Source organism: Anastrepha obliqua, chromosome 4 (genome assembly GCF_027943255.1).
Source record: "Anastrepha obliqua isolate idAnaObli1 chromosome 4, idAnaObli1_1.0, whole genome shotgun sequence".
In the NCBI taxonomy this organism is placed as follows: Eukaryota; Metazoa; Arthropoda; class Insecta; order Diptera; family Tephritidae; genus Anastrepha; species Anastrepha obliqua.
Window position 1 is genome coordinate 50725969 of NC_072895.1, and position 24034 is coordinate 50750002.

The 24034-nt window shown below is 34.3% G+C and overlaps 2 protein-coding genes and 1 pseudogene across 2 annotated transcripts in view; 1 reads left to right on the top strand and 2 right to left on the bottom strand.

The window, feature by feature from the left end:
• LOC129244135 (serine-rich adhesin for platelets) overlaps window positions 1-24034 on the bottom strand; it is a 94047-nt gene that overhangs the window by 37987 nt on the left and 32026 nt on the right. The window lies entirely within an intron of this gene.
• On the top strand, window positions 7679-8059 carry LOC129244136 (ataxin-8-like). Its single transcript, XM_054881752.1, has one exon. It carries the CDS (start codon window positions 7679-7681, stop codon window positions 8057-8059), a length of 381 nt encoding a protein of 126 aa, XP_054737727.1.
• Window positions 15320-15903, bottom strand: LOC129244137 (protein krasavietz-like; annotated as a pseudogene).

The following is a 24034-nucleotide window of genomic DNA, read 5'->3' on the forward strand; positions in this document are numbered from 1 at the left end:
AAATTATATTTAAAAAAAAATTTATGGAGTACTAATTAATAGAGCAATCCATATGCAACAATCAAATAAAAGCTAGTATATCCAAACTATGGGTGTGATATTTCTAATAATAAATGTTCTTATAATGATATTAAGACAATTAATTTGGCAACGCATACCTCCTTTTTATTCAATACCAGCTGATGTTGGCAACTACGTCTGCATGACTTAGTACATTAGCAATATTTTATATTAAAACAGGGTTTCTCAAACATTGCGTGCAAATAAATAAATTAGATATATGAAGAGTGAAACTCTACAAGCAGCCATGTTTTTTCAAATTAGCCTGGACTTATGGAGATTTTTATGGTATCCATTGCGTATTTTTTATTTCATAGGAGAAAAGTTTATGTTGAAGGGAGAGAGTTGAAAGCAAGTTGAGAAGTAAAGAAACATTATTTTTAATAACATTGTTTCAATAATGAATATACTCTTTTTCGTTTGGTATATATGTATATTAACAACATGGGGTGAGTATAAGTTTTAAACCCATTGTTTGAAAATCCTTAGAACTTTAAAAAGTTAGTATGCAACATTACTATATAAAAATCTATATTCGTGTGCATAAGAAATCTTTCCTGAATAACTTTTACTGCCACACCGTTTTAAATTAAGCAACTGAATTTAATAAGAAACAAGAGAGGGAGTTCTTTTAAATTCGTCTTGGTATTGGAAAAGAAATATTGTGACAGTACAAAAAATTTAGATTTTTTGTTTGACAAATAAAAAAAAAGTGCGGGTAGCGTAGTATACATAACAGAAGTGAAACTTTCAAGGCAGACAAAGAAAGAGGGATAAACCCGAGAGAGAATGAGAGGGAGAAAGAATATATACCTAAATAAATTCACTACATTTGCAGAGAATACAAATGGACAAAATTTACAAAAAATTACAAATTTTCAACGGCTCGACCGGTGTAGGTAAACGCCGGACACAAACCGTGGTAACAACGCGCACTACTCCGAGCGTTTATCACCCGCACAAACGCAGCGATTCCAGGACCGCAGCAACGGAACAAATTACCGCAAGGCAATACCAAGAAATCCGACGCCGGAATGGATAGCACTTTATAGTACGCACAAGCACTAGCCAGGAAACGGGAATAAGCGCCAAAAAGTAGGCACCAAAAAAAAAAAAAACGCCGAAAAAATTGGGACCAAAAAACGCCCCAAACAGTAGGCACCAAGGAAATATAACGCCAAAAATAGGCACCAAAAATATATTTCCTACAAGTTTGCACTAACAAACAAGCGCCACAAAGTAGACAGTGTTATTTCTCACTAGAAATTAGCAACCACAAGGTAAAACTCAGGAAAAATAGCCTACAGTGTATCTAAGATATATATAAGGTATATCTCACTCTCCTTTTCTTCTACTTTATATCTTTTTTCTCTCTCGCGGAACGAAAATGGCCAAAACGTTGCACGGCTTTGAAATTTTACTCTCCTCTCTCGCTCGTCCATCGACGTTTAAGAAGTTTCACTTCAAAAAGCGACAAAATAATCTTGATAATATACGAGTATCAATGGTAGACCATTTTCGTGGAAGAAAGTTATGGTCCAGCACGTTTCAGATTTTTTTTTTATATTAGGTCAAAGTTTTCAAATTTTAATAATCTAGGGTAAAAAGTGTTATAACTCGTTTTCTGTTAGAAATATTATTACTAGTATTCTGTAGAAGAATTCAGCGAGCATAATTTTTGTGAATCATTTTAACCCTCTAAATAAATAAAAATAAATACACTTATGTTTGGTGTTTAGCCGAGGTCCTTCTCTTATTTGTGGCGTGCTTCTTGATGTTGTTGCGCAAATGGAGGAACCTACAGTCTTAAGCCTACTCCGAACGGTAAATTGTTTTCTTATGAGGAGCTTTTTTATGGCATAAATAAACTCGGAGGTTTGTCATTGCCTAGCGTCGACCTTAATAGAAAAACCTTGATCTATTATTTGATGTTTCATGCTCGGAGCTTCAAACGAGTTTCTCGAATGAGAGTCACGCACCAACCCATTTGGCTACGGTGGCCTTTAGCTTCTCTTTAATTGGGTCAATTAGATCCTTCCTGAAGAAAAGTTCATAAATCCCTTTATAACAGGATATTTGAGTACTAAAATTGAGTTGAACGCAAAAATATCTATCAGACAGTTCTACTGGGGGTTACTGAAAACATAAAATTGGTCACTAAAAATGTTTACGCGTAATTGATAGAATGCTTGCCTACTTTTAAAGAATGTTATATTGGATGTGTACTGAATGTAAATTACAGGAATATTTCTATCTAGAGTTATACAGGGAACTGTCTGACGTTGAATTTTAAGTAGTAAATAAGTAAATATTTAAGCTTCGATTCCATGAATTGAATGATCATCTATTTTGTCACTACTAACTACATACTACTAAAAAGGAGGGTAATTATTTGTTTATTTATATACAGTTATATGTGGCATGTTTACGTATGAGTGATGCCATGATTCAATAAAGAAGGTTTGCTCAGTAAGCAGCTTTCTCATTTCCTCTTGAAAAATCGGCTCCCTTAGTAAGACACTGGGTTGCTAACTCTAGAAATTTTTATCAAAAGTGGAAGAGAAGTAAAATTTGCAGTAAAAAAATTTTGCTTTGAAAAGGGTTTTTAAGCACAAGAACTTGCTCGGTATGTCCATAACCAAAACGATATGGAAAACATCTTGACATACAGCTTAAATCAGAATATGATAGCGCATCTTTTTGGGGCAATGAACGTGAAAGATGGACGTATAGGTTGGGAAAGTACTTACTAGGTTACTTTAAAAATACATAAGTTACCAACAAGAGTTCATTTAGCAATATGTAATTAATCACAGATTCCGGATGGCAAATGATTTTTATGAGGAGCTTTTTTATGGCAGAAATACACTCGGAGGTTTGCCATTGCCCGCCGAAGAGCGACCGCTATTACAAACAAACATTTCCTATCGTTTGGTGTTTCAGGCCCGGGGCTTTGAATCCTTGCACTTCCAAATGGTAGTCACACAGCTATTCGGCAACGGCAGCTGCCGTCGATATAATAATAATTAGTTTAAATAAGTACAGGTAGTTTGTTAAGTATTAATGAATATAAGAATATTCTTGACTGGGTGGTCAAAACTCCAAACTTACGTGGGCAAGCCATGGTAAAGTAAAGCGCAGTGATTATATTCAAGGTTTGTTTTTAGTCAACCAAATTCATAATGAATTCGCTTCTTCTATGAAAGAATTCAAGGTCATAATATGAATGAATTTAAAAATTAATTCACAAAATATATTGTAATTCTGGCACTAAGTTAAACCATTTTTCTTAATATCATACTTGGCAATTTCCGTTTATACTATATATATTATTTTTTTTATAATTTAGCTAAAAAAGGACTATTTTGCTACCATTTAAAGCAAAAGTTATTAATATTTCCCTTTTTTTCATCCTTTTTAAATGCGACCTTTTGTAAGGGAGTGTCAGAATTCTAATGTCATAAGTGAGCAAACCTTTAATAATTGAATGATGGAGTGATGCCATCAACGTCGTTGTGTTAACAAATAAATGAAAAAAGATACTTACGCTCTTATAAAGAGCAGGTTTGGGCAAATTGAAGTAAATTGAAATTATCACTACCACGGATTACTCAGCATTTTCACTATAGAGCGATGCCATGTCATGTGATCTACATATTTCGCACATTGTCGTAAGTTGTTTTAAAAATGTATTCATTAGTACGAAGTGTAAATAAATTGAAAAAACTACTTTTAGTTTTGGTATAAAAAAATTAAAGAAACGAAGATTTTCCCTTAAAAAACTCCATACCAAAATTTTTAACACAAAATAAATCTCAAATTATTGAATTTTTTGGGAATTTGTTAAGTCTACCTCTTATTTAACGTAAGCCTGCAAATAAACTAAATCTGAGAAAAATTCGCGACAATGTCCAAAATACTAGAATAACAGGACATGTAATCGCTTCATATGGCTAATGGTGGTAAATTTTTAAATCAACTATCAATAAGTGAATGGTGATAGTAAAATGTTCAGTGGATTTAAAATTTACTACAGCGTACCCAACTCGGATAAAAATGCATTGCAATAAATATTTAAATTAATTTTTATTAAATTTTTTTTTTTAAGATTAAATAGAAGATGCAATTAAGTAATTTTTTGCACGAACTATTTACTATAAAAGAGGCGGCGCAATAAGCCCGATTTAAGTTCCTGGCATACTTGACTTTCAAGTCAATTGCTCAGACGAATACTATACCCCGTGGAACAGAAGAAAGAGGGGGTGTGGCCTTGTTTTTTTTTTTTAATTAATGGGACTTCCTACTCTATAGGTAATTAACCGCGATTGATTTCAAAAGTATATTCCTGAAGTTTATACGGTTCCTGAAATCAAATCTTGGATAATAGCTACATTTAAATACTAATTGCCAATTTTTGTGAAAAGTGTACCTAGAAAATCGTATCTGTGTATCTAATCTGTACATCGCAAGCATACGAATATTATTCAGTGTTACTAGAAACCTCGTGGAACGAATTTACATTGAGATTCATTCACTTTCCCAATATTAGGCGGTCGCCGTAGCCGAATGATTGGTCCGAGGCTACGATTCGGAAGTGCATCGGTTCGAATCTTCGTGCATAAAACACTAAAATGAAGAAGTTTTTTCTAATAGCGGTAGCGCCTCGGCAGGCAATGGCAAATCTTCGAGTGTATTTCTGTGATGAAAAAGTTCCTCATAAAAAATATCTGTCATTCGGAGTCGACTTAAAACAGTAGGTCCCTCCATTTGTGGGGCAAAATCAAGACGCATGGCACAAATAGGAGTCCTCCTCCTCGGCCAAATATCCAACCATTGCATTAACAACACCGCTGAGTTCGTAGGGATCTATATCTGAGTCACATGCGCCTTCGAAAACCTGACCGGAAATTTTTCTTAGGTGAATTTCTTATAGTAGTGGAAGTAGTATTTTATTGATTTTATAATATTTATAAGACGGTGAATGTGCTATAATATTTCAAAATAGGTAGAACAAAAATAAAAAATAATTATAACAATAATTTATAGAACTGTGTGCAATACCAATAGCAAAAATGTGGTAGCGAATTTAAGAAAACTCATTTATAGGGGTTATCACTTTCGCTAAATCTTAAACTTTTTCTCCAAAAATAAAGTGCACGGATGTTTTTGTAAATCGGGCAAGCGCCAATGGAGTGATATATGCTTTCGGCATCGCCAAGGTTGCAAATTGTGCAGGTCACGGAGGAAGAATTTTTAAAAGTTATTGCGTTAAGGTTGAAGAGATTTCCTATTGCTCGAAAAATTAGACATATGGCTTAAGCAGAGAAATTATCATTAAAATAAGGCCCATTTGAAGGTATCAGTTGCAGATAAAGTTTGTGTGAGTTTGTAACAGAAATAAATTATATGTGTGAAAAAAATAAATTCTTTTTCAATCAGTTTATTTGAATTTATTTAAATTATTGAATTTCTTATATTTTACTTGACTAATGCATGAAAATAATTCCCGAATATAAATTTTTTTTCTTCAGACTTCGCTTCAAAAATTGGTTGCCTAATTAGTTTAAACTAAAAATATAAATGTTTGCTCAACAGCTACCACAAAAGACGCAAGTAATAAATAAATCAATGTACCCTAAACCATATATTCCTAAAGAAAATTTGTAGAGAAATTTGGTAACTAGATTTTAAGCATACATCTGTGTTCAAAATAGTCTACAAGCTCTGTTCACATAGCACAATTCGTAAAAATTTAAGAAATTACAAGAAAAAAAAAATTCGGAAAAATGTCCAACTTTTTATTTGGAAAAAGTTTGAATTAAAAAAAATATTTTTTATTTTATTTCTAGGAAAATTCTGTGCATGCAGTTTGAGCCCATTCAATATTAGTTTTAAACAAGTGTAAGTGTCGTTAATTCTAATTAATTTTTTACAGTTCTTTCGCTGAGGACCATTTACCGTACGCTAAGCGGACTCCATCATATAAAGTATCAAAATGTAAATTTGTCACAGATATTAGAATGCTAATATTAACTTGGCAGAGAAAACCGTGGTACCAATGCGTTTAATACGTTTTTTTTTTCTCATCATCAGATTTCTATGCTGGTGAGTATTGTGTACTTTCCTTGAGTAACTCAGAATAGCCTAGCAGGTAGTTCGTATGCAGAAAATTCTCAACATTATATGCAAAAAAATTGTCAAAAATCAAGGCGATTTTCGAGCAACTTTCCATTCGCACTTTATTATATGATATTAAAATTGAATGGGGTACAAAACTGCATGCCTTGAGGTTTTCTAAATATTCTGAATAAAAAGGTTACATTTTAGTAAAATTTTTTTGAAATTTGTTAAATTGTTTGGAATTTTGTACAAAGTTTGAAGCTTTTAGCTATATGGTTTTTATTGTATTGTAAAATCCACTATCTGTACTTTCATAAAAATATAAAATAAAAATGTAATCCATAAAAAATGGTTAAACCTTTATACATAATTCGACGCATCACTGTTATATATAATTTATTTATATACAAATATATATAAGGCGCACCCAGAACGAGTGGGGTGTTTGGCCCAGCTCCTCCTCCTATTTGTGGCGTGCGTCTTGATGTTGCTTCATAAATGGAGGGACCTACGGTTCCGAACGGCAGATATTTTTTATGAAGAGCTTTTTCATGGCAGAAAAACACTCGGAGGTTTGCCACTGCTTGCCGAGGGGCGACCGCTATTAGAAAAATGTTTTTCTTAATTTTGGTGTTTCACCGAGATTCGAACCTACGTTCTCTCTGAATTCGGAATGGTAGTCACGCATCAACCCTTTCGGCTACGGCAGCCGATTTATTATAATTATTTATATTTTGATAAATTTTTAACCAGTGCGAAAATCAAAGTAGGGTATGAGAAACAAATAAAAAAGGGCACAGTAGAAGTTTTCACATATTGCATCTTCCTGTTTGTTAGGACTTTTGCTAAAACTACTTTTTAAATAAAAGTAAAGCGGATTGCAGTTTTCCTTATTCTATTACACACTGTTACTCAACACATACCTTAATCCTTGATTAAGCTTTTATGTATGTTCGCGTTTTTCTATTTAAAAGCAGTCAGTGTTCACACAATTCACCCATAAGAACCATACGAGTGTAACCCTGAAAATATTTTCTTTTTTACAATAGCGTAGTCAATTTTTGAATTCTCATCAACACTGTCACAAAGCACAAAATTTTCAACTTATTTTCGTTTTATTTTCTTCGTTTGTTTTTTGAAATTACATAAATTTCATTTATTATTTTTTGAAATTTTAATGTGTATTTTATTTAAAAAAAATTCATCTCGTTATTTTAAGAATTTTTAATTTGTTCAAGTCTAATTTTGAATTGGCTAGAACGACAAAACGGACACTTAAAAATTTTCACAAGTAATCCTTTAGTATTAATTAAATAAAAAAAAATTACTAGTTCGTCAACAATAACGCACGAAACGAAACGTTTTTTGGCAGCGCATGCGCGCTAACTATTTAAACTATACCGGTGAAAATGCCAACTTGGACTGAACTCAAAACTCCGAGTTAACAGAAATATTGGCTAAAGACGTCCGGCAGACAGAAGCGCACCAAATACGCCAAATGGAATGGAAATACCAGTACAATCAGAAGATACAAGAACAACAACAAAGGGAGAAGCAGTATCAAGCAGTTTGGCAGCAACAGCAGCAGCAACAACCACCGCAGCTACAACAAGAGCAACAGGAAATTCATCTACAAGAGGCGCAGCAGCAAACGCCACCACCGCAACATTCATTGTCACAACAACAAATACAAAAATTACAAAACACAAAGCAGACACCTTTATCAAAACGTCGAAAACAACGAATTAACCAAAAGAAACGAGACGACAATAAAAAGTTACCTACAGTAATCGATTGCGTACTAAGCGGTATGGCAAGCGCTGGCGTTGCTGTTTTCATGGGTGTTGTTGGTGTTGCCATTATGGCCGCTGACCTGTAACGCAGCGGCAATGATGACAGCAGCAGCAATAACAACAGGCATCAGGAGATTTAGCGCCAGTAATTTAATTCAGAAAAAAATACATTCGATTATTTTATTAATGTGTATGTAAATATATGTGTATGTATATGTATGCTTGTGTGTACATGTTGAATGTAAAATCCACAGGAAAGTTACAAAAAGTCCAACTTGTGCCAATTAGAAAAGTTTGTGAAAGAGAAGGGTGAAAAGAAAAGGTGATGGCATACAGATTTTGGGCACTGGTAGGTTTCACTTTTTAGGTGATGTTTTTGTATTGGTAAACAACTATGCGATTAATGTGAAAAATCACGTGGCGTACCTACAATTAACTCGTACATTTGTGAATAAAGTTGAAAGCTTAAAGAATGAAATAGATGATTGTTTTTGAAATTATTTATACATAATAAAGTGGCTAGGCTATACTCCGAGTAGGAGTGATAACATGTGCAGAGAGATGTTTTCTTTCATAGTAGTTCTTTATAGTCTAAGATCCGGCCATACAATGACCTTCACCCATCACGTTACGGGATGAAGCATAATTTTTTATAACATTTAATATGTCACAAAATATATTTCGCAAAGGTTGCCTAGAAATTCCTGTGCAAAGTATAATTAATTAATAATTAAAAAATTAATTTTTTTTAAACTTTGCACCTATTCCGTTACGTATTAAAATGTATACTAGTCGTAAGTATGTAACTTGTGTAACATGCAGCCACCGGGTTGCCTTATTTTTTCTTGTGCAGATATAAGGTTGCCGGGTTTATACAGGTAAGTCGCAGTAGTAATTTGCACCCATCGAGTTACGCAATGAAATTTATGTCAAATTAAAGTTAATTTTATTTCAAATTTTATGGTATAGGGTTGACTGCGGAAAACTTGTGCAAAGTTCCGGTTGCCGATTTTTAAAAATCTAAATTTTTGTGTGACTGTGTATGCGATAAATTCGCGTGTTTCGAATTAGAACGAGTGCACATGCTCTTTTTACGTGAATTTGAGAAAGATAGCGACGAGCTATAGTATATGCATTATTTCAGAGCAACTGACAATGTTTTATTCAATTAACTGATAAATAATTAAATGAAATTAACTGCGCGATAAATGAGTAAATAAATAAGTAAATAAATAAAAAGATGATTTGTATACATATATTTATACATGTATTATTGTATAAAATTAATATATATATCTATATCATAATTTTTATAAACAAATAAATAATATTAAGTATACTTATCTTCAAAATTTTCATGTTGTATTAGGAGACTAATGTCTAATGAAATTAATAATAATCTTATATCAGGAGACGGAATTAAATTAAACAATCTAGAAAATAGCAATTTTTCCAAAAAATAAAATTCAATGACACTATGAAACATGATTTTTGGGTTTTGTATTAAAATTTAATTTATTAAAAGTACAAAATTATTTGAATTTAAAAACTTTACATTGCATATAAATTATTCAAAATCCGATTCATCGGAAGAAAAGTGTTGATCATCAAATTCAGATGATTTGTCATCATTTTCGTCCTCTGTCATTTCCATAATATCTTGTACTGTTAAAGGTGTTTGGTCTCCAATGAAACCAGTTGGTTTTAGATATTCGTCAACATACCAGCCGCATGTTTCGGGCTGCATTTTTAGGCATTGAGGATCCGTTGCATGAAGCCACATGGAATTAACGAATATCGTTCGCAAAATTTTTTGTTGCAGTGATAACCAGCAAGGGGGTATACTATTTGAGTCGAAACTTTTTAATTTTTTTAAAAACTTTTCGTTATCTTCTTTTGAAGAATAGCTTCTCAAAAAAATTCGATGTCTCGTTTCATCCACTCTATTGCAGTTTTTTATGCCATACATGCTAGCCGTGAATTCTTGAACAGTGTCCATTTTTTCATTAATGAAAATATCAGCTTCATCTGTTAATGACGCAAAAACCATTTGGTACTTCTCGTTTTTTGAAAATAATTTAAATGGTTTTACTTTTCCTCTATTATAAAAGGCTGCCGTGTAATCGCATCCTGTAAACGCATGAAAAGCTGGAAGACTTTGACATAATTTTGATCCCAACTTCTCTGCTAATGCGGTGCAATTAATGCATTCTAGGTGTTGATGTTTATTTTTTGTCATTGCATTAGCTAGCCAAATTTCCGATTTTTGAATTTTGTGTATATTTCCCAGCAAAATAATCAAAACATCAGTATCAGAGGCCTTCATCAAAATTTTCGAGCCTGGTGCCACTTTATAAGCATGGTATATCATCCTCGTATCCGCTTCTTCGTGATGACATACATAATCGACTTGTTCAGTTTTTTTAATGGAGTTTTGCTGAACTTCATAAGAGTAGCACTGATGGTCAACTGTTAAAAAAATTTTTTTATTTCCAATGATCGTTACCACATTATTGTTTACCCAATACTCAGCTAAAAAATGTACCAATTCTTCTTTGAAGCGATAGTTTTTGAGGCTGTGTAAAAAATCTTTGGGTCTGCTCTGTTGAGGTCCAGAAATTTTATACGGGGTATCAAATTCTTTTCGATTGTGACGTTCGGAATCTTTGATCGACGGTGATGTATAACGATCGAAAACTAGATGTATTTCTGTAGCCGTTGTTGAACAAATTTTAATGAGTATTGTCTCAGCAACTTTGTCAAATGTTTGCGGCATTGAAGATCCGATCAAATGTAAAAAGTAAAAACCATCAATTATATCAACGTTGATACCTGTGGGCTCGACCATTTCAGTTTCGGATTTCAAAACTTTCGCTAACGTTGATTTCGGAGTTTTAAACATTTCTCCAGCACATGAGAAAAGTGCAGGTGGCATTGGTGCGAGCGGAAATGTTAAGCAATATTCTAGGTTAATTTTTTTGTTAATGCTGTATTGCCATTACTCCAATAGAAACGTATAGAAAATTTCTTTACTATGATAAATAAAAAAATAATATTTATACTTACTGTATTCTCTGCAGCAAATTGATTAAATTCATCTTTATATTTATTACTTAATGCAGTTACTTTTTTATAGCACGTGGCGTGGTAACCAACAAAATCTAGGGGCGCGTTGATTATATCAATGTCTTTGTATTTAAAGCTTTTTATTTTACGAAAAGCTAATTTTAATGAACAGTTTTTCAAACTGTCATCGTTAAAATCAAACACAGTGTCGGCTGAGTCCCCTAAATGACACAAAAAGCACTTTTTTCCATTTTTTTTAACAATATATTGTCACAAAGCGATAACGATATGTAGTAATACCACGTTTTTTTTTTCAAAAGTAAATAAATTGTGAGGTTAATTGCACTGCTTAGCATATACTATAGCTCGTCGCTATCTTTCTCAAATTCACGTAAAAACACTCGAATTTATCGCATACACAGTCACACAAAAATTTAGATTTTTAAAAATCGGCAACCGGAACTTTGCACAAGTTTTCCGCAGTCAACCCTATACCATAAAATTTGAAATAAAATTAACTTTAATTTGACATAAATTTCATTGCGTAACTCGATGGGTGCAAATTACTACTGCGACTTACCTGTATAAACCCGGCAACCTTATATCTGCACAAGAAAAAATAAGGCAACCCGGTGGCTGCATGTTACACAAGTTACATACTTACGACTAGTATACATTTTAATACGTAACGGAATAGGTGCAAAGTTTAAAAAAAATTAATTTTTTAATTATTAATTAATTATACTTTGCACAGGAATTTCTAGGCAACCTTTGCGAAATATATTTTGTGACATATTAAATGTTATAAAAAATTATGCTTCATCCCGTAACGTGATGGGTGAAGGTCATTGTATGGCCGGATCTTCTACTATTAGTTTTTCTTAAAAAAAATGTCATCTAAAATTATACATATATTACCAAGGAATAAAAAGGGGTTAGGCCACTCTGGCGGTGCGAAAATAAAAAATATTTTGCGAGTTCTTTACCGCAGGGCAATGATAAAAACATAAATTCAGAAAACGTTACATTGTGGTAGATGCCATAAAATGTAAATATATTGTAAATATTTTTTCAAGTAATATAAAAGAATTTGACGGCTCAGCAGCTTTTCTTAGACGAAGCCAAATACTTTCCAATCAACTGCATAGCCTTTTATAACATACATATCGCACCCTAAATACAAAAGGGGCACAACTCAAAATTTTCCACACTCGAGCTTGACTTGTTTACAGTAGCACAGAAAACAAACTATGTGACATATCACGCTGAAATTTGCCATGTAAGCTTATAACAGTCCTACCAAAAAACAAAAAATTTATTTTTGCCATATGTCATCCGCGGACCGTTTTATTGATAACGTCTCGTTCATATTTGAGCTTCTGCTCATTTTGAGTTGTGACCCTTTTGTATTTAGGGTGCGATATGTGCGATTCCATAGCAAGTAAGTAAGTATTTTGAACATTGGCATATTCACTGACTTGTCGGAAGCGTTTGATACAGTCAGCCGTAGTATTCTACTTAAAAATATGGGTTCAATTGTTATTCATCCTGCCTACACAAGTGGCTTGCACTTTATCTCGCACATAGAACTCAATTCGTTCGTATAAGCAATATAAAATCTAATGCCATCAAAGTTGTCTCAGCTGTACCTCAAAGTAGCCATCTCGGGCCATATTGCTCTTAATATTTGTTAATGACATTCTAGACGTTTTTGAGACATCGCGCTGTCTGATGTACGCGTATGCAGAGGACGTAATTGACTGCATAAGACTTCAAAAAGACTTAACAAGATTGGAAGCTTGGTGTGATGATAACTCTTTACCTCTTAATGCTGGTAAATGTAGACGCAAAGTTACGATTTATTTCGATTACAAGTTGGGCACTACCACAATCACAAAAATGTATGAAAAGAAAGACTTGGGAGTCATATTTAAATCGAAAATGACGTTTTCTAAACATATAGACTTTATGATTTAACGATGATTTTTAATAACGAATTCAAAGGTGTTCCAGGATATTTCTAAGCTGAAAAATTTGTATTTTTCTCTTATTAGATCAAACCTCGAATATTGCAGCGTTATTTGGGTTACATTCTATATGGGTTAATCTTTAAGAATTGAGAAGGTTTAGAAACGTTTCACTAGATTTGCCATTTATTCCTTTCGTTGGCTTTGTAGTTTGCCTGCATATACAAGTATGATAGATGCCTTTGTTAGTATTGCTAGCTTTAGAAATGCGAAGAAAAATTTCATAGGTAATGTTTACAAGAGACATAGCCACGAATCATATCAAACGCCACTTCTAACTGGAGCTAATACTTTTTAATTGTTCTACTCTTAACCTCAGACCCAACAATATGTTTAGTTTACCTTATCACTTGAACAATTTAAGTCGTAATGAACCGCTTGCAACCTGTATAAGGCAGCCTAAACAATTTTGTAAAAATTTAATTAAAAAACTTAATCTGGAGATACACCTTTGGAATTGTGACTAATGTATCTCACCTTATTGTTTACCATATATTATACATATTTAAGCTTTAGTATAAGTAACCTTTTTGAGTTGTACTTTAATTGATGATGATAATAAAATGATGATAAATACATTTTATTTTATTTTATTTTATTTGAGCTTAATCCATTTCGGCTATTGCCGGAGATTACAAATCCCGGATAAAATTTTCAAGGGATTGGGCTCTGGTGGAGCGTAGTCCAAGTTCTACGCCCATGCGATTGCTATTGCCTATATATTTATTTAAAAATCTACGAACTATTGCAGATGTGTCAAATATGTTCGACTTCTGCATGTCTTCTAAAAGGTGTTGGCACTCATACTTCTTCAAATTTTTGATTAGATGCTTAAGCACTAATCTAGTGGACGATATAATTATTGGAATTATATTCACTTCCCTCGCTTTGTACATCCGTTTCAGTTCTATGGCCAAAGCTGCATGCTTCGATATTTTGGTGGAGTATGTGCTTTGGATGTTGCGATTAAGGGGCACCGTTATATCGATTACTTCGATTGTTTTATTTATCTTGTCGAACAAGATGATGTCAGGTTTGTTGGCAGCTGCGGTTTGATCTGTGGAAATAAATCTGCCCAGTTTAAAATTTGCATTTTCCAATATTGCCTTTGGTTTATATTTAAAATACAAGACTTCTGCTTGTAAGAGACCGTGTTTTATCGCAAGTTGTTGGTGGAGGATCCTTGCTATATTGTTATGTCTCATGACATATTCACGGGGGGCAAGTACGCTTCTTCTTCTTAATTGGCACGTTAACCGCTTACGCGATTTTGGCCGAGTTTAACAAAGCGCGCCAGTCGTTTCTTTCTCGTGCTAAACGGCGCCAATTGGGCACACCAAGTGAAGCCAAGTCCTTCTCCACCTGATCTTTCCAACGCAGAGGAGGCCTTCCTCTTCCTCTACTACCACCAGCTGGTACCGCATCGAATACTTTCAAAGCCGGAGCGTTTGTATCCATTCGGACGACATGACCCAGCCAACGTAGCCGCTGGATCTTTATTCGCTGCGCTATGTCTATGTCGTCGCAAAGCTCATACAGCTCATCGTTCCATACCTTGCAATATTCGCCGTTGCCAACGTGCAAAGGTCCAAAAATCTTACGCAGAATCTTTCTCTCGAACACTCCAAGCGTCGCTTCATCAGATGTTGTCATCGTCCAAGCTTCTGCGCCATACGTTAGGACGGGCATGATGAGAGTCTTGTAGAGTGTTAGTTTTGTTCGTCGAGAGAGGACTTTACTGCTCAGTTGCCTACTTAGTCCAAAGTAGCACTTGTTGGCAAGAGAGATTCTACGTTGGATTTCAAGGCTGACATTGTTATCGGTGTTAATGCTGGTTCCTAAATAAACGAAGTCTTTTACAACCTCGAAATTATAACTGTCTACAGTGACGTGGGTGCCTAACTTCTATTGCCTTGCTATGTATTGACCTTCTGAAATTTCTTGTTGGAGTTATTCGGTCCTGGATAGCGATTGCGAAACCTTATGTTTTATTTTATTTTATTTTGTTTTATTTTATTTTATTTTAATGGTAATTTGATCTTTTGGAAGTCCTTCATAAAGTTCATGTTTTCATAGCGAAATTTCTGTACTTCCAAAATTAAAGCCAACTCGGAACGATCACTTGTGGTGAAGGCCTGCAACAATGGACAATGGACTTTACTCTTTTTATTCCATTCACCGAGCTCCATTATAGTCGGCCAAATTTTAATTATAGTCTCGAGATCAGAAATGTTGTTACGCTGAGCGAATTCCTTAATATCTACTGTGATTTCGGAGTGTGCCTTCTCGTCCATTTTTAATCAAATGTTCGTTGTGCAGTGCCAAAAGAACATTTGGGGGCACTGAGCCATTAACTAACCAGAGCACTGTCATGCGCGCAAGTTTGGTGCGCTCACTTGGAATAAAATAATGAATATCAACCTTTTTTTAATTTTATCTTCAAACATCTTCTCCAAGTACTTATATCGATGCATGAGCTTAACAAACACTTGCTCATGACTGTGCATCAGCTCAATGTCTTCGTTTGCTTCGAATATGCAATACATAACTTGTGCGGGGCTTCTCACCATCCTGAGAGATTGATCCTCCCGGAACTAGGAGACCTCCTGCAATTAAGATATCAAATAGAACTTCGCCGTAGCGACGGTAGTCGAGTTTGTTACCAGTGCTGTCTAAATACATATTTAGAGATTTGTTCCAGGTCACCTTCAGTTTTTTTCATGATCAGCAATGACCGCGCCACGGAATCCTGTTGGATCGTATTTCTCTCTTTCATCTATTTTTCTGGTCTTGATGCGCTTGCCTGATAGTAGAGGTCTTTCAATTTTTTGACTCATACAATAAATTGTAATTCAATGCATACAAAAAAAATTAAGCTGGGTTGTTTTAAGTACAGGGTGTATATAATGATGTTCTTGAAATAAAAGTAAAAATAAAAATGCATTCCATTTCATTGAAAAGTGTATATATTTCATTGAAAACCACCTGTACATATGTACAAAGGTCAATTTCTTATGTTTTATGCAAATCCATTCGACCTATTTAAATATCATACAATGAAATAAAGCGTATGCCAAGAACTCTTGTCATTTACTATAATTACATTCGATAAATGATTTTCTTAAGAAAATACTTCAATACTTACAATACAATAAAGCAAACACTTTCAAACCGAAAAACTTCATTAGAAACAAACCTTTTTCAATCGACATATTCACTTTCCCTTTCATTATACTCACTGAACACACCTTCCAACATATGTATGTAATTAGTTGTGCGAGGGCCAGATTAACTGATTCATTCCATATGCGCGCTGATGGTAATCGAATATTCATGGAAAAATAAAAATCATCCGTTTGGTCACAGATTCCCCAACAAACAATAAAATAGCATACGCGTCTTTATACTAAAATGCTATGTGTGTATAAGTATAGGTATATGTATGTATGTGTATGTGTGCATGTGTGTAGCAATTCAAGTATTACGCATTCAACTGGTTGGCTTGAATTGGTTCAGTTGATACGCTTCTACAGCAACAATATAGCATTTCTTCTTTTAAACTTTTTCGGCTGCTACCTTTTACTCACTTTTTTTTATCTTTTTTCCTCATGCATTTTGCGGCATTTTTGATGCGCTAATATGTCACATACATATTTTATTAATCTCTCGCTTTAAAAAATCAAAGTCTTTGGGTAGCTAACTTTATTTGTTGAATATAAATTTTTAGTGTTCAACAAAATATTTTGCATGACTTTGTAAATCCCTGCCTATTACCATTCAGCAGCACATCCGCAAAGGTATAAAAAGTAATATGACAGTCCAATGACACCAAATACAGGGTTTCTACATACATAGAGACACTTGATTGTTATTGTGCGTGTATATGACAGTCGTTTGAAATGTTTATGTTCAAGTTTGAAGTTCATACACTTTTAACCGCCTCCTAACGGGAGATGGTTTTAATGAGAATTTTTTCCATGATGGAAATAAATTATGAGATTTGCCACTACTTGTCGCGGGGTGACAGCAACTAAATATATTAAAAAATTATTATTCATTTAGTTATTAGGAACGGCAAAGCAAGGCAAATTAGGCTCTTCAGGTAACCTCAGGCAATTTTTTATCAATTATTGGTGACTTACAGATAAATGAACTGGCTGCTATTTGGGAATCGAAAAGAATTAGAAGTTAACCGTGCCATGACAAAGCTCGTTTGAGCATATTTCTTCTTGATCATCATCAAAAAAAAAAAATTGTCAAAGTCAACGAAATTCAAACTACATTAAATTCGCACTTTACTATAACAAAATGGCGTACCCAAAAATTTTTCTCAAAATTCTAATTAAAAATTAGGAATTTTATGAAATTAAAAAAAAAAATGTTTTTGTTTGGCGCAAAATTAATCATTTAATTTAGTTTTTGAATAAATATTGTAAAAAAAACTGAGTTTCAGCGCTGAAAATCTTTATTTTGACCTTTATGTGCTCCACTGCTTGTTTGTTTAACAATTATACACAGCTGTCTGGTTCACATGTGTCAGATATAAATGACACACCATTTGCAAAAATTATAAATCAAGATGTGCTCGCCGATCTTGAAGTTTCGACGCTTTTAGTCGCAGCTCATCTTCAGTAAAAAGTATACCATATAATTTTTATCTGTGTACATATCTCTCATACTCCTTTTTTATTCTAATTTGAAGTTCAAATTTTGCTGGTTACCCTTTATTTAATATTTACATAATCTATGTCGTATATAGCAGGTCAAACACCCAAAATAGAAACAAAAAAAAAATTAAAGCACAAATATGTAATCTGCCTTAGTCATACGCCTACACGCAGTCCATAGAAAAAGCATGCAGGGTGCCACCGCTTTGACAATTTGATGAATGGCAGCAATCAATGAGGGCACGCATGTATACAATAGGCCTGCGGCGGCGAATGTAGGCAATCCGATCACACCGAAGGGCGTCACACTAAACTCATCATGTTTAAATTTAATTTTGTGTATACAATACAAGTCTATGTAAGCATTTCTAAGGCAATAAATTAAAGTATATTAGCTTAAATCGTCATAAGCAAAAATTGAAAACATGTACTATTATTGTTTTATTAACCTTCTTCAGGCACTATCTATCGTTGCTTATAATTTTATAAAATAATCGCTTAAAATAAAATATAAATAAGACAAAATAATTTACCTCGCTTGGCTTAATTCGTAATAAAATGCAAAGTTTTTAAATTTCGCATGTGTCGACTTAAACCATTTTCACTAATTGGCAAAGGTTTAAGCCATTAGTTATACATAGATTTTTCTACGTTTTGTTTTACTTTTGAGTAATCCATCAAATAATCGGTCAAGTGTTTAGTGCTATTGATCTCATTTGTGAAATTATGTTGCTAATTGTTTTTATTTATTACACAACTCTTAAGATGAAACTTTTTCTTTTTTATTGTATATTATAGGAAATTCCCCGCTTATAGTCACACGCTGTTGAAACTAGCAAATATCATTTATCAATGGCATTTATTAATTGTTTTAAGGATTTTTTTTTGTGGATCTAGTTAAATAAATGTTCATTTTTGGAGTAAAGCATTTTTTATCCCTAATTCTAAGTAGCCTATTTCTATTTGAGATTATTCTGTCAATCACAAAACTAATACATCATACTTAATTTTTTCTTATAAACACATAAATAAGATTTTGAAAATCTATTGTGGCAAGTGCTTCATAAAAAATCGAGGTATTTGTCTCGAATTTTGTTTATCAAGCTCAAAAACTCAAAAGCATGAATTAATCAAGAACGACTAGAATGATTCAGGTGATTTCCTTTTGTTTTGTTTGACAAACCATTACTAGCGTGGTTTAAGAAGAAAGAAATTTAATTTATCTCAACTGTCAATCGCTAGTTTCGTAAGAACTGAGAACTGTTCTGGGCGATTCCTCTTTAGTTTTGTTCGCCTCAATACTATAGTGATTTAGGAAGAAAGCAAATTTAGCAAGATATTCCTTTTCTGTGACCCGATTTCGAAGAAGTAATGCCGATTTCTTGTCATAAACTATGCTCAAGTTACACCATGAAATGCCCACCAGTAGTAGAAGATTAGCGTAGTTTTTAAGCAAACATACTGCTATCCCAGATGCCTCTTTTTCTCCACAATCGGAATATAATACCGTCACGTCAATTCGGCTTTCGAGAGGAACATTGGGCAAAAGAACAAGTCAATCGTCTAACTAATGAAATTAGAAAGACATTTGAGATCAAGGAATACTGTTCTGCAATCTTTCTTGATGTAATTATATATATTATAGTAGCTCTTCCTTAAATAAATAAATAAAAAATTATTTCGATACAATTCTATAAAATATAATTTTTAGTCGCGGTTCGTTATTAAAATACGTGATAGTTTTTACGAGCATTTTGCAATTACGGCTGATGTTCCCCAAAATAGCGTTCTAGGCCAAATTTTGTATTTAATCTACAGACACGAAAATATTTATATCCACATTCGAGGAAGGCACTGCCATACTCCGTAACGACAAATGCCTCTAAAAGTCAACGAAATTACTGGAAGAACAGTTGTAGCCTGTCCAAGAATGGTTTGTCAAATGGCGCATAAAAGTGAACAAACAAAAGTGCAGCTAAACTAAATAATATCTGCATGCTCCAAGTACATAAGTGAAAAGAAAAGGCATAACAAAAGAGCCAAACACAAAAGCCAATTGGAATATTTTAGCACAAAGCAGCTAACTTGAACTCACGATGTACAGAGTACAGAGGTGTGACCAAAGTCAGTTCTTTAACCACCTCTCAGAGATTTTGTAGTAATCAGCTGATTTGTGACGTAACCGGGGTTATGTTAGCGGTTTGCTTATGAAAAATCTGAGATTGTGTTGATGATATACGAAAAAAAATTAACGCAGCCTGCGCCCATATTGCTTCATTGCCATCCATACGTTTGAAATGAGCGGGCAGAATTTTGCTTCCGGGTCCCAGATGACATTAGTCTTACAATTTTGCTTCGTATGGCCAAACCATGTTTAAACAGCAAAGAGCATTCAAAGAGTAAATATTCACAGAGATCTTGAAATATCTATGGTTAAGATTGAGCTGGGCAATAGTAGAAACAAGTATTTAATAAAACTATTGTACAAAGCCTCCCTAGACTTACGTAATACGATATACATAGGAAGTCGCAGCCGTCTGCGAAGAAATGATTTATAATAATTATAATATAAATTAGTAGTAAGATTTTATAACTTTTTGTTATGTTATTAGGTGTGCACCTAAGTTCTCACTGTTTTTTTATGAAAATACAACTTTATTCTGAAAAAATGGTTACAAGTGAATCATTAAAGATATTGCCCATGGCTGGCTACTACTTTTCCCCATCTTTCTCGTAGATCTCGTATACCGTCGCGGTAAAACTGCTCATCTTTCGAGGTTATCCACGGATCAAGTTATTTGTGTCTTCATATGAATGGAACTGCTGGTCAGCTAGACCATGTGCCATCGATCGTAATAGGTGATAAACGGACGACGCAATATCTGGAGAATATGGCGGGTGGGATAGGATTCAGTGTTTACAGGTAGGTTTTAACGGGTGTGGCAACGTGAGGCCGAGCGTTGTCATGCTGTAGAATCACTTTTCATGCCTCTCCGCGTATTGCGGTCGCTTCTCGCGCAGTGCTCGGCTCAATCGCATCAATTGAAGTTGATACTGATTTCCAGTGATGGTTTCGCTTGGATTTAACGGTGCATAATAAGTAACACCAACTTCGTCTAACCAAATACATAGCATAACCTACGCAGAGTGAATATTCGGCCGATGCGACGACGTAGAAGCATGACCGGGCAGTCCCCATGACTTTCTTTTTTTAAATCGACCTCACGTTTCCAGCGAGGGGCAAGAAGTTGGTTGGTTTGTTAAAGCGGTGAATCATCCAGAATTCAACTCGCTACCAAATTGTTATCGGTTTTTTACAGCATGACTATATTTAGTCTGTGTGCTCCTTATTAGGGTTTTGACGGCTAAGCCAGACAGTTATTCGAGACTCTCGAAAATTGGTTTGCCCAGGGTTGATATTCTCTCCTTCCATTCACAGAGGAAATGGAAAATCGTTTCCTTTTTCTCTAGTTGTTTACAACTGTGGCACTCTGCTGTGTGTTCTGAGGGATGCCCATTTTGCTGCCGTGAGTCTCCAGGCATCCTGTCGTTTCATGTTCATCAATGTTGATGTTTGTTTGAGGTTGTAGGTATCGTCTGGTCTCTCCCTCTACAATCCGCGAGGTATTTAGATAAAATTGTATTCTTGCACACAGTGGTGTGAATGCCGAACGTTATTTATTGCAGATGCTCCTCTTACCAGTTCATCTGCTTTTTCGCTACCTTCAATGTTCCGATGTTCCGGGACCCAGATTAAGGTTATAGCTTTCAGTCAAGGTGGTAAGGCAACTCCAACTTTGTTCAACTAGTTAAGAGGTTGTGCTCGCCCCGTCTAGTGCCTGGATTGCACTTTGACTATCCGAAAGAATAGCAATATCGCCCTTAAAGAGAAATCCGCGATTAGTGGCCTACAAGCTTCCCCTATTGCCAATAGTTCCGCCTGGATGACAATGTAGGCATTAGGAAGACGTACAGATTTTTCAATTTTATAATATATATTCATATAATATATAATATACCAACACCACAATTCATTTTAGAGCCATCTGTATAGACTGTAGTGTCGAAGTTTTTTAGTGCGAATCTCTTACTCCGGAGTACTGAGTACGGAGGCCAGTTATTCCGTTATAATTTCTTTTTTAATAAAATGTAGATGCATTTCAATTAACCCAATAAACCAAATTAGAAATGTAGGTAGGAATTTTGCATTCGTCAACAATTGTGCCAAGTGCACTACTATCGTAAACTTTCGAGTTATTAATCATTGGTTGTATTAAGTAAATGCTTTCGACTCAGTCTTGTGAACTTATGACCAAGATTCAAGTAACTAATGCTTAAGAGCTATTCACTTCAACATATCAATCAGTTGCGCTGCACCGAAAGCTTTAATACAGTTACGATGTGCTCGTATATACATACACACATACGCCGGAATAAGGCGATCACCGACTTCAGCATCTCCGCATGAATACTTTTTGGGCGCTCGAGTTGTATTTTAAAACAAGGTTAAATTTTGATTGATTTTTTATAACGTTGTTGTTGTTAGTGCAATTAAAATTTTTGTTTACAATGCATAAAATTTCTAGTCATATGCGCCTCACTTAACAGCACGGTAATTGAATTTATCGATTTTTGCATGCTACAGTTTATGGCAAATTTAATTGCGTGTGGTGCAGGAAGTATTATCGAAGCTATTGAGATTATATCAAAAATAACAAAAACAAAAAAAAAAATGCATACGCCACATAAATAAATAAAGTGTTTTAATTTTTTTTAAGTTGTTGACGCCTTCACACCTAAATAAAAATAAAAACAAAGTGCTGTAGGAATGTTTTAGAAGCACGCGTGCAATACAAACACGTCACACCTACATACATCTATATTAGATATATTAGGGTGGTGCAAAAAAACTCAAAATATTGCAAATTGTTAAAATACCAGCAGAATTTTTCCACATAATTAAAAACAAGAATACACGTATTTTTTATTTTCAAGTTGGTTGATTTTCATTGGTGACACAAATGGGGAAAAGTCATGTTTTCCCGAATTTTTTTTATAAAATCACTAAGAACTAATATAATATTTAATATTTAATATTTTAATTTAATACAATATTTATATTCCGTAGTTCCCACGAGAGTCGTTTCTATGCTGCCGGAACAACCAGGATTTATATCCGGCCAATGACTGCCACTCAGCAGCCTTTCCCAAAGCATATGGAAAATTTAGGCAAAATTTAATTTCAAAAACGTTCAGATTATAAAATCTTTATAATTATTTATTAACAAAATTAAATGAACTATCGTTTAGAGGACTATGGCGGCCGCCGTAGCCGAATGGGTTGGGGCGTGACTACCGTTCGGAATTCACAGAGAGAACGTAGGTTCGAATCTCGGTAAAACACCAAAATTAAGAAAAATTTTCTACTAGCGGTCGCCCCTCATCAGGCAATGTCAAACCTCAAAGTGTATTTCTGCCATGAAAAAGCTCCTCATAAAAAATATCTGCCGTTCGATATATATATTTATATATATATATATATATATATATTAGGCCTGGGCGATTTGTGGGGAGGCAAAAAAATTGCCCATTGCTCTGTGAAAATCATATTCTAGGGATCAAAATAAGAAACTTTGCCGAAGGAACCATACCTCTAAAACGAATTCTGATGTCCCCCAATTTAGGTCGAACTTTTTAGTTTCTTTTCTCATGTAAAGGCCAAAAATGATGATATTTTGAAATGATTGTATGGGGAACCCCCCAGGGGAGTTCCAGGGGGTGTGCCACTGGCATGGGTGGATCGGTCGTCCAAAGCTAGTGGGGGTCGGTCATTATATTTGGACTCGATTGGAGCATTCTAAATGGGTCAAAGTGGGATTTTTCGTTCGACCCAAAATGGGGGGACATCAGAATTCGTTTTAGAGGTATGGTTCCTTCGGCAAAGTTTCTTATTTTGATCCCTAGAATACGATTTTCATTTGAATTGGAAAGCAATTTTGGTAACGATATTCTAAAAAACAGCTGTTTACAAATGGCATGAACGCTTCAGAGAGAACGAGAAAAGATCGTGAATCTATCGAGGATAACAAATGTATGTAGCAGGCTCTCGACATCGAAAACTAGTGCAAACATCAATATAGTGCAATAAAAGTTGATCAATAAGCGCAAATTAAACATCAGAGAGGTGGAAAAGGACTTGAACATTTTATATGGATCCGTTCGGGTCTTTGTGGATAATTATTTATTTAGTTTTGTGCCGTGTTGTTGCAAAGTAGGTCTCAAAGGACCTGAATTTCATGCA

What these genes read in the sequence shown, in the direction of transcription:
- LOC129244136 (XM_054881752.1), top strand. Translation starts at nt 7,679, where the DNA reads ATGGAATGGAAATACCAGTACAATCAGAAGATACAAGAACAACAACAA.